The 14,553-nt window shown below is 40.0% G+C and overlaps 1 protein-coding gene across 1 annotated transcript; it reads left to right on the plus strand.

The window, feature by feature from the left end:
- The first annotated feature begins 402 nt into the window (after nt 1–402).
- On the plus strand, nt 403–7,036 carry LOC136282227 (uncharacterized). Its single transcript, XM_066169556.1, has 7 exons — nt 403–515; nt 1,011–1,079; nt 1,456–1,655; nt 3,226–3,351; nt 3,886–5,436; nt 5,759–6,155; nt 6,946–7,036. The coding sequence occupies exons 1-7, from the start codon at nt 403–405 to the stop codon at nt 7,034–7,036; spliced, it is 2,547 nt and encodes an 848-aa protein (XP_066025653.1).
- Nucleotides 7,037–14,553: the final 7,517 nt, after the last annotated feature.

Here is a 14,553-nt window from a genome sequence, read left to right on the forward strand (position 1 = left end):
CTTTAGCAACCGTCATTTTATAAAGGGTGTCCGATGAAAATCGGATTCTTTACAATTTTTTTTTCGCAGAAATATTCCACTCTGATTTTCACTGCTACATATTGATCGTCCTCATTTTATTCCTGTAGAACATTATCTGATAATCCTCTTGAGATTATCGAGCGGGAGGCCTTTCGCCTTGAGTCCCTCAGCGTGAAATTTACACTGTAGGTTTTAAATTTTTTTAGAATGATATTCTATCTAGGTGTTACTCATTCAAGGACTTCTTCAAGTTTAATATTTGCTGATCAGATCATGAAGAAGGACTGAAAACCGATGAGAACGAGAAAAACAAAATCTGATCACATATATCGCCAAGTTAAGGACTGAAGTGCATTGAACCTGTGCCAAATCTGTAGTAAGATGATCTCAGCTCTTGTTACTCTTCTTCCACTTTACAGCTTTCTCCTCCGGACGACGTTAAAGACATTAACATCTGCCTCATTTGCAGGCCTCCACTCTATGAATTTCAAACTGTGACGTATCCGACATAATCAAACGTTCAGCATTTGCACTAAGTAGTTAAAACGATAACCAACAAACATCATTGCAATAATGGCCGGTGATAATTTGTTCAATCTTTGTTGAGGAGTTTTAAATTATAATTACATTTTCTCAAACTTGAAATTACAATTTTATGGGCTGCAACAATACTCACCTTATGGAGCAACATTAAGCACTGATAAATACTGTCTTCAAACTCACATGATTTCCATTTATTGAGTACGAGATAGGGTTGAAAAGTTTAAGAGTCCGTTCCCTAATTCTCCCCTGCTCCCTGACATATGATGCCGAGCCCATGAGTATTCTCACTATGCAATATAAGTTGATGCTTTCAGGAAAAAACAAAACACATCAAACAAAAAACAACATAAAACCAGTAACTTTTCGAACTTAGGATAGCTAATGTTGATTTATTTCAGTTGAATTTAGATTTTCAGCCGATAGACATTGTTTAATTTCTGTTGCAGTGTTGCAAGGAATAGAACAGCTAGAACCATGTATTATTCCATTCCAAGAGGGGAGGTCACAATTTACTTGTCAGTATAAGATGAATGTTTTGATAGCGTACACGCATAACACATCATATCACATACAAAGTAGTTTTTATATGTAACTTTAATTTAGGACAAGCAGCTGAGCAAGGGAGAGTAGGAATATTTAAAAAGACTTAATATTCAAATGTAGGATTTTTAGACCCTTGCTATACCGATCTGAGAGAAAAAGCAGAGCGTTTAAATTAGAAGTAGTAGAAATTATATATGAATAAATTACCAGCATCATCGGCATCAGTGTCTGGTATAGTCTGATAAAGTCAAGAATGATATAGTCACGCGAGCTTAAGCAATGATATATTTATATGTATATATACTACAATATTTCCAAAAATTCTTCTGTTATCATTTTCACTCTTAGGAACTCTCTTTATTCCTACGATGAAGCTATTGTCGTTGAACGTTACAGCAGTGAACACAACTCCCTTCAGCCAGCACTACTCAGTATGGGTTTCACCAAAACTGAAAACAAATCACACGTTGTATTTCTCCCATGTCCTTTGGGATCATTTTCGAAGTCTTTGGGGACAAGAAGCTGGAAGTGCGTTAATTGCTCTCCTGGTATGTTATAGTTTGGACGTTTGTAAGAACCCGATGTAGCTTAATTCACAATAGGGAGTTTAAGATACGGTCACTACGGACTACGGACTACGTCTGGGCGTGAGAATCCAAGCCACGCGTGGACTGGGCCGACTACGCTAAAGGGCGCGAAAATTGGAGTGTTGTTTGACGTTAAGATCGTGACAACGACTACGGACTACGGCTGCACTTGGAAAAAAAATGTCCTTCGAAGATGCTAGAAACGCCCTTTTAATCGCTTATGCGGATGGTTTTCTGGATGATGAAGAGTTTATTGTTCTTTACGATTATTACCAACCCGTTAATCCTTCATTTCCGTACTGGAATTTTGATCCATTCTGTTTGGATGTGTTCGACTCTTGCGAGTGCGAAGCTCACTTCAGGGTGGCCAAGGATGATATTCCGATGTTATTGAACGCATTGCGGATTCCGGCGAGTTTCAAGTGCCCACAGGGAACAGTTTGCAGTGGCTTAGAAGGACTTTGTTTACTGCTAAAACGACTAGCATACCCATGCCGCTATTTCGATTTAATTTCAACTTTTGGACGTCCGGTGTCATCTCCTGTTGACATCCTAATCTGCTTGTAAACACAACAGAATTCAAAGGGCGTCAGTAATCAGAACCAGAAACAGAAAAAAATGCGATTTTTACTTCTTTTTCGCTCAAGTTTAATTGCCTAAAGACTGTTCAACATAAAAGTAGCGTTTAGAAAACAAAACTGGTCAAAAATCGGCAAAAAAATACTTACGTAGTCCTCACTACGCGAATCTCCTCGACTACTCCCCGTAGCCTGCAACCACACGACGGACTGCGAAACCCACGTGCTATCGAGCATGCGCAGTAAATCTCGAACCAGGTCCTCGCCGTGTATTACCGTAGTCCGTAGTCCGTAGTGACCGTATCTTAAACTCCCTAATAAGAAACGGTGAAAGCGATTAATTTCTTGGTACATGTGTTTAGGAATGACCATCTTATGAAAGTTATCTTGCTTGTATATAAACAATATTGCCAAAGAAGTCTTTCGGGGGAAGCTTTAATACTCAAAGTCCGCTGTGGTCGTTTTATCTTAAATGTCAGTAACCACACCTATATATTTTGAATAAAACCTTAAGGGCTACAAAAGTGTAGGGAAGTAAAAGCTGTCTCAATTTATGACGCGGGTGCGAGAGAGGATCTCAGGTTTCAGTATATAAATGAAAAACAGTCTCTGTCCAAAGCATCAACTATTTCAATTTAGGAGAAATGACATGCAAAGGAACCTTTTTTTCCTCTATCAGTGAAACTAAAATTGATCAAAAATTTGACTTCGAACCAAAGTAAACGATGTGTTGGTGCTGGGAGAAAATTCCCGCAGAGGCAGCTTTGCAGGGTAGCTATATTAGAAGGTTAACTATTTGTTTTCGAAGTCTCAACCTTGAAGCTGGTGGAAACTTCTTATTCCACCAAGTTACAGGTACGTTGATGGTTTATATTTTTATTTTAACACAAAATCAAAATTTACTTGGAACCACTCATTACCTCAACTGGAACTTTGACATGTTCCTCTTTCAGGTGGTTTTTACTCCGACACTCTTGGTTATGTTGCAGACGGCTGTAAGAAATGTCCAAATGGTTCTTACGTGGCATATGACAAAAAACCTGGAAAATCTGTACTGGACTGCAAGACATGCCCTGATGGTAATAACCGAACATGTGCTTTTTGACGTCACCAAAGGGCTTTAGGCTATCAGTGTGTACACAGTAATCAAATGCTGTCTAGAAGCCTGAAAAAAAAGGAGGAAAAATGATTCGAATTAGAACAGCCGTATTTATCTTTGGAAACAAGCCCAGCACGTAGGCAAGAATCGAATGTCGCGAAACCCTTCCCTGTGTTTGCTTCATTGTGTATGGATGGTTTGGAGATCTTTTTTTTTCACTTAAGGGTGCTATTTGACGCCCCAAGGTTTATAGGTGACCCTATCAGTTGATCTTCCCCTCAATCAATATTTGCAAGAACATCGGGTCTCAAAGTCCAGCAGAGAATCCTTTCCACCCTGCGCTGATAAATAATACGAAAACGAGGTTCAAGACTTTGATCCTACCTTTTTTTTCAATGATAATTAAATATGACATCATTAGTCTAGCTGGTGTATAGAGCTCCAGCGTCATCTAACTGAAGGTAGGAGTGAGTAAGATTTGATTGATTAATAATGCAATCTTGGATTTTTACAGGAACGGAAACCGACTTTTTCGCTGGACATCGTGCTTGTCCCTGCTTGGAAGGACATTACAGAACTCATCTCTTCGACAAGTGTCTTACGTGTGGCCGAAGCGGGCTGCTATGCCAAGATGAGTGCGCCTCACTAAAACCTGGCTTTTGGTGGCAATGGCGGAACGAGTCCTATAAACATCGCTATGAATATTTCATGAAAAATCTCGCCCGGAAGCTACCTGCATTGGATGATTTCTCAGTGCAGTATCCTTATGCAATACCAACACCATACAGATGTCAAGTAGAGGAGTCTTGCAAAGGTGGTTTGGACTCACCATGCGGAGAAGGCTATCAAGGTCCGCTTTGCGCTGTATGCAATCCAGGGTACCACAAGCAATTTCACTCTTGCGAAAAATGTCCTTCACGGGCTTGGATTGCAGGACAGCTCTCTCTCATTGCTGCTATTATAGCGATATTTTTTACCCTTATAGTTTGGAGAAAGAAAGATAATCTTTCAAAGGACCGGGGACTCTCTTGTTTTGACAATTTGTTGTCAAAGCTTAAGATCTTGATTGGTTTTTATCAAGTCACTCATGGCTTGCTAGATGTGTTCTCGTTCATTGAATGGCCAGATTCATTGCAGGTTGTGTCCAAGTATTCAGGAATTTTACAGATGAATTTGCTTCAGGTAGCACCGGTTCACTGCCTTAATCACAAATTACAAGTGGATGCCTTTGGAGATTTGTTTGTGCTCTTGTCAATGAATGCCATGGTTATTATTGGTTCGTGTGTGATCAATGGTTTTTGGTATATGATGATCTCAAGAAAACAGGGACTGGAGGAGGACGAAAGGGCTAGCAAAATTTCACAAGGGAAAGTTCTTCTTTACAGAAACGCTTTTTTCTTCCTGTACGTGACATACCTAAGCACCTGTTCGAGGACAGCCAGTGTTATGCCGTTCGCCTGCCAGAAACTCTGCAAAGATAAAAGAGAAGATTTATGTGACGAGTACCTTAAAGTAGATTACAGCATAAAATGCCAAGGAGCAAATTACAATCATCTTGTGATCGTAGCTTATGTTTCAGCTGCATACATCATTGCTTTACCTGCTCTTTCTCTCGTCGCACTTTGGAGGCATCGGCGAACAATCATAACCAAGAAAGACAGTGATAATGGCTCTCATCCAGAAGTTGCTGACGGATTGCGATTTCTCTTCGAAAATTACAAACCTTGTTCTTGGTACTGGGAACTGATTGAAATGTCCCGCAAATTCATTCTTACGTGCGGCCTCATTCTCGTGGGTCAAGAAAGCAGATCCTTCATTGGATTGGCCTGGGTTGTTGCCGGTATGTATGCAGTGCTTTTCTGCTGGATCAAACCCATGCAAGACACTTTTGAGAACAGACTGATGTCCACTTCTCTGGCCGTTACACTTGTAAATCTGGGTATTGGTGCTGTGAGCAGAATTCCGACTGAGAACATATTAAACATGGCGGACCATCACAAGGACGCTTTGGCAATGAAAATACTGATTATTGGGGCGAATACGTTGGTGATTTGCCTCCTTGTTGGTAAGATAAATATCAATTTCATGGAAAGAAACTCAACTGCAAGTTTTATATGTTACTTTGTGTTGTCCGAAATATTAACCACAGTAGTGTCATATCATCCACATTAAAGGTAGCCTTATCGTATCTCGAGTTTATTTGAACAGCAACTAACCATTGAAATAAACCGCACAATAAGAGTTTAGTCTTTCTATAGAGCTCAATTTATTTGGTTAAAAATTGAAACTACGTTACAGGCTTCTATGGTTTGTAATTCCACACCTTATGAGATTTTTACAGTTAAACAGAGAAAGTTTAATTCTCTGATCAATCATTTTCTTCCTAGTTCAGTACTTGGCATACTTACATCAGGTCTTCAAGGAGTGGCGCAAAAATCCAAAATGGTCCTTTTCTTGTTGCCTAGCCTTGCTTCTTCCACTTAATGACCTACAAGGCGAGATACGCGGGATGGTCGGCAAAAACATGCTTAAAACACAACTTCAGTCAGGGATCATTGGGAAGCCCTCCATTACGGCCTGTGCAAAAGATACTGGAGCACTGAGTTTTTCTCCAAGCCATGAAGACAATGAAAGACAAGAAAGAAGTTCAGTAAAATCCAGAGTGACTAGATGCAGCAACACTAAATGTGACCGTGGGACTCAAACAGAAATAATCGCACTGGCATCTGCCGCTACCCTTGAACATGCACAAGTATCATGGAAAGCGCGCCAGCAGATAACCATGTGAGTACATGGCTAATAATTCCTGTTTTCGTTTGTTTGTTTTTTTTGTGTTTTGGGTGATGGCGATGTTGTTCCAGAGACAACGTCCACTAAACTGTTCTAGTAAATCTCTTGAGAAGCATCCCTGCTAAAGATAGACATTTGAATAAGATTCCACGCGACATGGCTCTACAAAAAAAGTTCATCCTACCTGAGCTGGTATGGGTGATGCAAAGTCGTCTCCCCTACTCTTAGCATTGACCTACATGTTATAATAATGACGGGTTGAAGTAAATATGTAACGTATGCAACTTCTTACAGACTATAGGCCGACTGACCTCTTTATTTCGTTCGTGAAAGAGATGTACAAAAGTAAAATTTTTTTACACTTGTACATCTCTAGGATCTGCCAACCTGTATTCTTGGTTGGTCGTAGACATACGATATGTTGGTGATCCTTCATTTGATTTATACGAGAAAGTATAATGGACTCTCTTATTTGTGACATAGATTCTACTGCTAGACTTTTTCAAGGCTTGTCTTTCTTTTGGGAGGCATTAAGAATGAGCCCCTACGTACGCTGGCCAGTTACCGCGCATTTTTCTTAGTTGTTTTTGTCACATATGCTACAACCTAAATGCACTTTAATTACTTTATATGTTTATGTAAATAAAACACAAGGATCCAATCGCTCTGACAAATGGCTAACGCTCGAAACGCCAGCCTTTAAACTCTTTACAGTGGCCAATTTACGTTTTCAACTCAGTTGATAACACTAATTTACCCTTTGAAAAATTGCTCCTGTTTTCAGGAGTCGGCACTCTGACCATCACATACCGCTTGCTGAAGCAGAGGAAGCAACTTCAAAAGAAGAAAAGACAGACAGGAATAATGGAGAATAAAGAACACATCCAGAAATATGAATGCATTTAGCATACAAGGCAACGCATCCTCTTTCCTTTAAAATATTTAATAGAATAGCGAGAGCAGATATGTTTAGGCGATACATGGTTTTTAAAAAGTCACTCTATTAACGTTTTTGGGGTATTATTTGCTCCTATTGACATATAATACTCGCTTTAATTATAGCATTAGATGTTTCTTTAATGAAGGCATCGTTCCGATTTACACAAATCCATACTCTATAGAATAATCAGATATGCACGCGATATTCCCGTTTGAAAACGGGCTGCACCGGTTTTGAACAAACGTACGTTATCATTATTAGCAGTATCATATTAGCAGAGGTAGTACATGAAATGGCAATATTCATAAATATTGCTATAAGCTAATAACAGTGATACTGATACAGTTTTGGTTTAATTCATTATTAAACGGGTATTCTTTAGTTTGTAGACATGCTTGCTCAGGAGGACAGCAGCAAGACATGAAAAATATAGTACCTCGCTTCGTTCGTGATTTTAATAAAGTTTTAGCACAAATATTGTGTCATTTGCCTTGGTGCTACGTGTGGAATCCCCTTGCCCCTTTCGAAAAAACACATGATATGTAACTCAGTTATCTCAAATGTAAATACTTTTAGGGTGGAAAAAATAACTAGGGAACCTTTAATTATCCCCCGAGGGAGGGGAATTTTTTGAGGGGATCACACGGTTTTCCAGGGGTAAGTTGACTGCCAATTAACCTCCGATGAGGAGGGGAAGGGTGGTCATAATAGTATTATAGAGCCTTACGGAGGATGAGGCATATTTCGTCATGACACATCTAAAATTCTCTAGCTTAAATGTGAACTTGACACATTTTCAGTCAAACGTGGACAGTAACTTTGATAGCTGTCATCAATATTTTATTTCCTTCATATGGTAAACAAAAAAATCCGACCCCCTCAAATGAAGATTAAATATTAAAGCCTAAGAAAATATATTACAAATCAGTTTTAAAGAAGATTTCGTCGAGGATAGAAACACATCAGAGACACGGCTGAAATTGAACAATTAATGGTGGGTAGGGTTTCCCTTACTGTAATTCTGCGATAAAAAAGATTTTGAGATCTCTCTTTAATTTCAAAACGTGATTTTTTTCATCAAGCCACATCGTTTCACTGAGTGAGAATATCAAGGACATATCCAAAAGGCGTGATAGATTTACGTCTGTGGAAACACTCCTTAAAATTGATTTTATGTATTACATGAAACATGCTACGATGAAACGCACTCTCTGGTTAAGATGATTGCTGATTTCTTGAGTGTAGCGTTTTTCTATTTATCGGTTTCAAAATAAAGGCAAAAGCTAGTCTTGAATTTCCCACCCGTACTGCAAGCTGGGCAATGGAGAGAAACCAGTTTAATATTTGAGTTACAATCGTTTCCTCGTAAACTGAGTTCTATTTACACTTCACACGCACAAAGATATATTTTGGACTCTCGGGTGTTAGCTTCGCTTGCTAAACTGATGTGACCGTTCACAGTCATTTGCTAGAGCGTTCGTTTGCGCTTAAATGTTCTTTTCGAAATCCTGCAAGTACGTGCATCTGTGGTGAAGATCGACTTCACAGATAGATAAATCCACTATTTAAAATCCTTCAAAACGTTGTTTAACAGAAAACAATTCTTAGCTAATAAAAGAGATAATTAAAGTTTTTGATCTCATGAAATTTTATCGATGGCGCTTTCTTTTAAGGCAAGAGGCCTAATTATGTATTCATTTGTTCGTTTTCGTACAAAGATATATTTTCAACTCTTTCATGTTAGCTTCGCCGGTTAAACTGATGTTTATAGATATTTTCTAAAGCGTTTGTCAATAAAACTGTCAAGGAGCAATTGAAATGTTGGGATTTTACTCAGACCGCAATTTCAAAAACTGTAATAAACTGAACCCTTTAAAAAGGAAGCCATTGCACAGGTCGATATTAAACAGCACTTAGATAACATATTGATTGTCAGAGAGATGGGGCGTAAACGACCTAATTAACGCCCCGGGCGTCTTTTAAATATAATACGATAAGAGAAGGAGGGGTGTGGAACTATTGCCTAACAGGTGTTTTTATAGGAAGGCATTTATTGACGTTTAACATTGAAATTCAACTGTAATAACAGTATATTACGTGCAACTACAAAATTACAAGAAATAAAAATCAAAGTGCTCTGTGAGCAAACTCGTGAATTGACAGATGACTTACATGATTTTTTGGATTATGTTTAATGTTATCTGGTTTAGGGAATTTTGTGGTTGATTGTCATATTTAGAGTACGAGCAGTAGTTCAGTGTTCGCTAATGTAGCAAAGAAACAAAGTAGCGTTGGGATAAGAAGGCATTACAACTGAAATGATCATGCTATTACATTTGACAAGGGTGGATGATGTCATGTGTTTTAAACTTACATCATTTTTGTTTCTGTTTCAAAAGAAAATGTTGGAAGTAAATGTGGGTCAAAAGTGAAATTTACTGTCTATCATTGTAAATGTTGGAATATCAAGGCAATATTGTCCTAATGAAAACATTAATAATTCCCTCTTTATTATATGGGACAAACGGGAACGAGTTTTGAGTGAGATACCTAAGCACAGACTGCCACCCTCATTTTGGATTTCCGCCTGGGTAGATTTTGGTCAAGTGCTAGGCAACGCATAATCTAGAACAAGATAGAATTTCATTTCAGGCCTGTTTATCAGTTTTGTGGTGTATAATTTTCGCATTTTAGTACGTAATATTTATTTTGAATCTTCAAATTGTCTTGAAACTTAAAAGAAAATTGTTCTTTAAAAATTCACTGAAAATCGGTAGCCAAAATTATTTGTTTATGTGTTATTTGACTTTCGTGTTAACCTGTAATTTCGTCAGACGCCGGCACCTTTTGTTGCTTCACACAGAAAAACACACGATACGAAATGTAATGATCGATTTTGCCCCAATCTCACACCATAACAGAAAAAGCCTTTGAACACCTATAAACTCCGAGCGCTTCGGAGTAAGTGATATTTTTAATGAATGCAACTTTATGAAAAACGAAGGTTGTTCTCTTAATTCAGTGTGAATCCTCGCACGCCTGCCAGTCGCCGGTGCCGCTTGTTGAAACTAAAACGAAAAAAAAAAAACTCTTTTAAGATTATCACTGGCTTCTTTTTCACCGCACCACCATTCGTAGCAACAAAGGTTGCCATTTTGTTTGTTTATTACTCGCCAAAAACTATCAAATGCACTCAAAAGCCTAAAATCGAAAAAAAGTTTACAGGGATCGACCAATCGAGCGAGTGGGCGAGTGCCATTCTCCACATCATATCTAGAACTCGCTCTTGCGCATGCGCGCAATTCACGAGTTAAAAAGAGGAATATAAAACCGTTAGTTTTCAATTTCAATGGCCCTGTTTTGAAGGTGTATGCAATGTACTTCACATGCATGTAGCTAAAAAAGAGAATGCTATCATTTTAAACTGATGTTAAGCCATTCTTTGAACCAAATGGTATGAGTAACAAAAGAATATGATAGAATCAAGCGTTATTACACACGGAAAGCTGGAAAAGGTGTGATTGCTGTATTAGACAACACCACAAGGGGCAAACCCTCGTTCCATCAACTTTGTTCCTCAGATGTGGTGCGCCGCCAGATCTCCAGTGGTGAAGACTCTGATGAAGACAGGGTGGACGTGACGCTGATGGAGGCACTTGCCCAATGTTACTAGGCTTCCGACACTTGGGAGAAGCATCGCCAAATACTTTCCATCATGGCAGATAAGGTGCGCTTTACCAAACTCCTTCGTTATATTCCTTGTCTGACCAACTATCGATTTACGGACGCCAAACGCCATTGCCTTACCTCATTATGGAAGAGGTGGACCAGTAAAGTCCTTACGAGTGAGGCCTTGATAAAAATTCGGAGAAAGATCCATAACGCTTAGCAACAAAGAAACTATAAAGATATCAAACGTGATGATTCCTGAAAGAGTGGTCAAACAATATTTGGCCGACTGTGACAGGATGAGTTTCAAGCCCTTAAGGCGAAGTACGCTTCTGCGTATCCTTGCTGTTTGTCCCGCCTCTGTTTGAAAGTCACTTCAAGCTTAGGTTACGTTAGTTCTGCAGGATGGCAGGCATTTGAAGACTTATCGGACGTCGTAGAAAGACTTAGAGACACGGGAAAAGGCATGATGGGCTGGAAGAAAGATATACAGAGTCGCCTTCGACTTGGAAAGCGTTACCTCAAAAGAGATTACAAGGCAAATGTTCTTCATATTCATTCTATAACGTTATCAAACACGTTAACAGTTCTAAAGGCGGAATACACGTTTGTAGAAGGTGCTTCTCTGCCGAATAAGCTCATGCACCCGTGTGAACGAAAATACCCTTTTACGAGAGAGGCAGGCTTCAATCTGAGCCTAGCTGAATTTTTTTGTCAGATAAAAAGTTGTCCTGTAATTTTCTTTTAGATCGCAAATATTGCTGGAAAATTTGTTTCTTTTTCTTTCCATTACTTTTCAGAGTTTCGCAATGACTACTTTTTTCGTGTATATTAATTACATGGCACCCAGGCGCGTCAAAACGTATGAGCACTGCATTGTGGTCTGGTCAACTGTCGTGTGTAATTTGTTTTGTGTGTATTATAGGTTCACACGTGTCAGGGTTCTACTGTGGCCGATCACTGCAGATTGTTTGCGTTGAGCGACCCAAAGGAGTTTACCTTTCAAGCTCAGCATACCAAACATCTATGCCTGGAAGGCTCACATAGTACGCTCCTCAAATCAAGATGCTGGAAGGATCGATATCCTCGAGTCATTAGAAGAGTCATCAGTGCTAGTTATACTGGGCTATGAAATATTTGCCGAGAAAGCCAAACCGGTTGGTTTTGCAAACGTGGTATTACTTGGCACATCAGCGTAGCCCTCAGAGAGGTTAGCGAACGTCTTCAAATGCTAACCTTCGCTCACATCTTCCAGAGGTGCACTCAAGACAAATGTGCGGTCCTCGCAGTCATGGCGGGCGTTATCAAACAACTCAAGACCATCATGCCAGATCTAAAGCCAAGACAACGCTGGCTGCTACCATAGCAGGTCTACCAACGATTGGATTTTTCAGATCCCTAGTGTGGAAAAGGAGCTAGTGATCGTAAGGCAGCCTTAACAAAGTCACACATGCACATTCACTTACACTCTGGCATCGATATCGAGAAGCTCGCGCAGATGGTTGAGGCTATTCTTTCTTCCGGTGGAGTGGCTTCCGTAAGTGTCACCCGCTGCGAGTCTATCACAAACCCTCCAATGGTCACTTGCAAAATTGATGGTGTGAGTAAACTCTCAAATATAGAGCTCACCATAGAGGGAATCCGTGTATGGAGAGCATACGGCGTGGTACCTGGGAAACTGATATCTGCTCCAAAGGCTGAGATCCCACCACCAGATATTCTGCCGTCAATGGAAGTATACTCCTGGCGCACCCAAGCTCTTTCTCCTCCGTCGAGAAAGGGCGGACTACCACAACACATCCAAGTGAAACCCATGCCACCAGAGACCAGACGGAAACCGACGAAGAGCCTGCAACAGCAAACGAGGCACTGTTTACATGCCCAGAAGAAGGATGTAGTGAGTCATTCCTGAAGCACTCCTACATGATGTAACACTTAGACTGTCGCAAACACCAACGTGCGCTAGAGCATGAGACGCTTTTTGACAAAGCTGCATTAGAGTATGCAGAGCACCTGGAGGGACAGCCAACGCTGGTACCGGTTGTCGGAGCAGTCAGCTCGCCCGTAAGTGACACAAACAGACAGGTAATGGGCTAAGCACTTAAGTCAGGTGAGTCACCCAAAACCAGAAGTCCTATCTGACTGCAAAGTTTAGAATTGGAGAGGAGAAGTAAGGCAGATCCAGCAGCGGTTGCACGATCAATGATGTGTGCCAAGGATTCGACTGGCAACGTGTTGTTTGAGAGTAACGAATTCCTGACCACTAACCAAATAGTAGGGTTTTTTTTCACGTCTTGCCTCGAAGAAAACCCTTGTGGATGACGAGCAGCGAGGCGATATCGAAGTTATTACACTTGAGGCCGGTTTGGACGAGATTGTCGGTGAGGCTGTCCGTGAGCTAACACCTAAACACCCAATTGTTTACGATGCCTACAATTCGTGAAAGCTGGCGTCCCAGAAGAGGATGAGTGACTTTTCCATTGCTGTATTAAAGGACATTTGGAATTCTTTTGATGTTGACCTTTCAGATGTAACAGTTGGGCGCAACAAGCCCTACATCGAAAAGCTGCAGTCGCTTTGCGAGGAATGCGCATGTCAGCGTTGAGGGATGAGTGGCTAAGCCAATGTTAATTAACTGTTCTAACAGAACTTTCATTTAGTCATGCTGTAAAGTTCGTCGGGAGTATGGGGGAAAAATCTTTGTCGCCGTCCTGTATACCCTCTAGGATTGTTAACGACGACGACTGATTATAATGAAGTGTGTTAATGAAATGTGCTTCTGAGATGGAAAAAAAGGTTACTCTTGTTCTCACTCGATTCCGATTTTGTTCCAGTAGCTGTCTCTTAAGCCTTTTAAGGTGAGATACGTTTCGCTTATACTGGAACCATTTATGTACTGATGTCGCAACCTCGTTCCCAGGGTTTCTCTTCTTCCCACCCCAATCTGAGAACTAGGTTGTCCATGTAATGAAATGGTCGCTATCGTTTTTCCTAAATGTCGTCAATTTGTTCGTTTCCTTGAAAGCCCTCTTAAATAGTTCAGCTAATGGCCCACAACACATAATTAGTAATTTAATGTTCTGTTTCCTTTTTTAGCTGCTTCTCGTTCCTCATGCAGTTAAAAACTCGGGGTCTAACAATCGCGTAATCACACTTTTTTCTATACGCTTTTGTAGTTCGATTGTGAAACGCCGCTTCCATGAAAAAGAAGAGAGAAAAATACACGAGTATAAGAGGTTGCAATGTTCACATTTGGGAAAACGTGTGTCGCTGTCTCAGATTTCCATGCTTCTCAAAAGCATGAAAAAGTTCCCTGTTCCCTGTTCCCTTGCTGACTGCTGTACATTCCCATTGCGTGTACTGATAATTTGGAAGTATATCTACATAATGGGACGTTAGATTTCGTCTATTTGTGTGGCTTCTTGGTATTTTGTTTTGCTTCTAAAAGATCATGACGTCCAGTGGTAAAATCTACTTCGTAACCATTGCGTGACTTAACAGATATGATCACGATTGCATAAGAGATTTCGGGAAAAATGGTGTTTGAATGCTGTAAAGAGCATTTTGGGAGAAACTGCTTTGAAACTCGAAGCAAAACAAATTATTTTGATCTGTAAAGGCTCTTATAGGTTAGTTGTAGAAAAAAAAAGCTGGGAAAATTGAACAACCTCATGTAAGTTGATCCGGCTCAGGGTGACACTAATTTTAAAATGTCTACCCGAGATGGCTAATCTACTAGCGATAAAATACTCACGGAAATTACTGACGACCACATACATTAAT

The sequence above is a fragment of the Pocillopora verrucosa genome, chromosome 7 (genome assembly GCF_036669915.1).
Source record: "Pocillopora verrucosa isolate sample1 chromosome 7, ASM3666991v2, whole genome shotgun sequence".
Taxonomy (NCBI): Eukaryota; Metazoa; Cnidaria; class Anthozoa; order Scleractinia; family Pocilloporidae; genus Pocillopora; species Pocillopora verrucosa.

What these genes read in the sequence shown, in the direction of transcription:
- LOC136282227 (XM_066169556.1), top strand. Translation starts at nt 403, where the DNA reads ATGATCTCAGCTCTTGTTACTCTTCTTCCACTTTACAGCTTTCTCCTC. An exon ending in GGTGATTTGCCTCCTTGTTG is followed by an intron (nt 5,437 to 5,758) that starts GTAAGATAAATA and finishes TTTTCTTCCTAG; the next exon opens with TTCAGTACTTGGCATACTTA. An exon ending in GCGCGCCAGCAGATAACCAT is followed by an intron (nt 6,156 to 6,945) that starts GTGAGTACATGG and finishes TCCTGTTTTCAG; the next exon opens with GAGTCGGCACTCTGACCATC.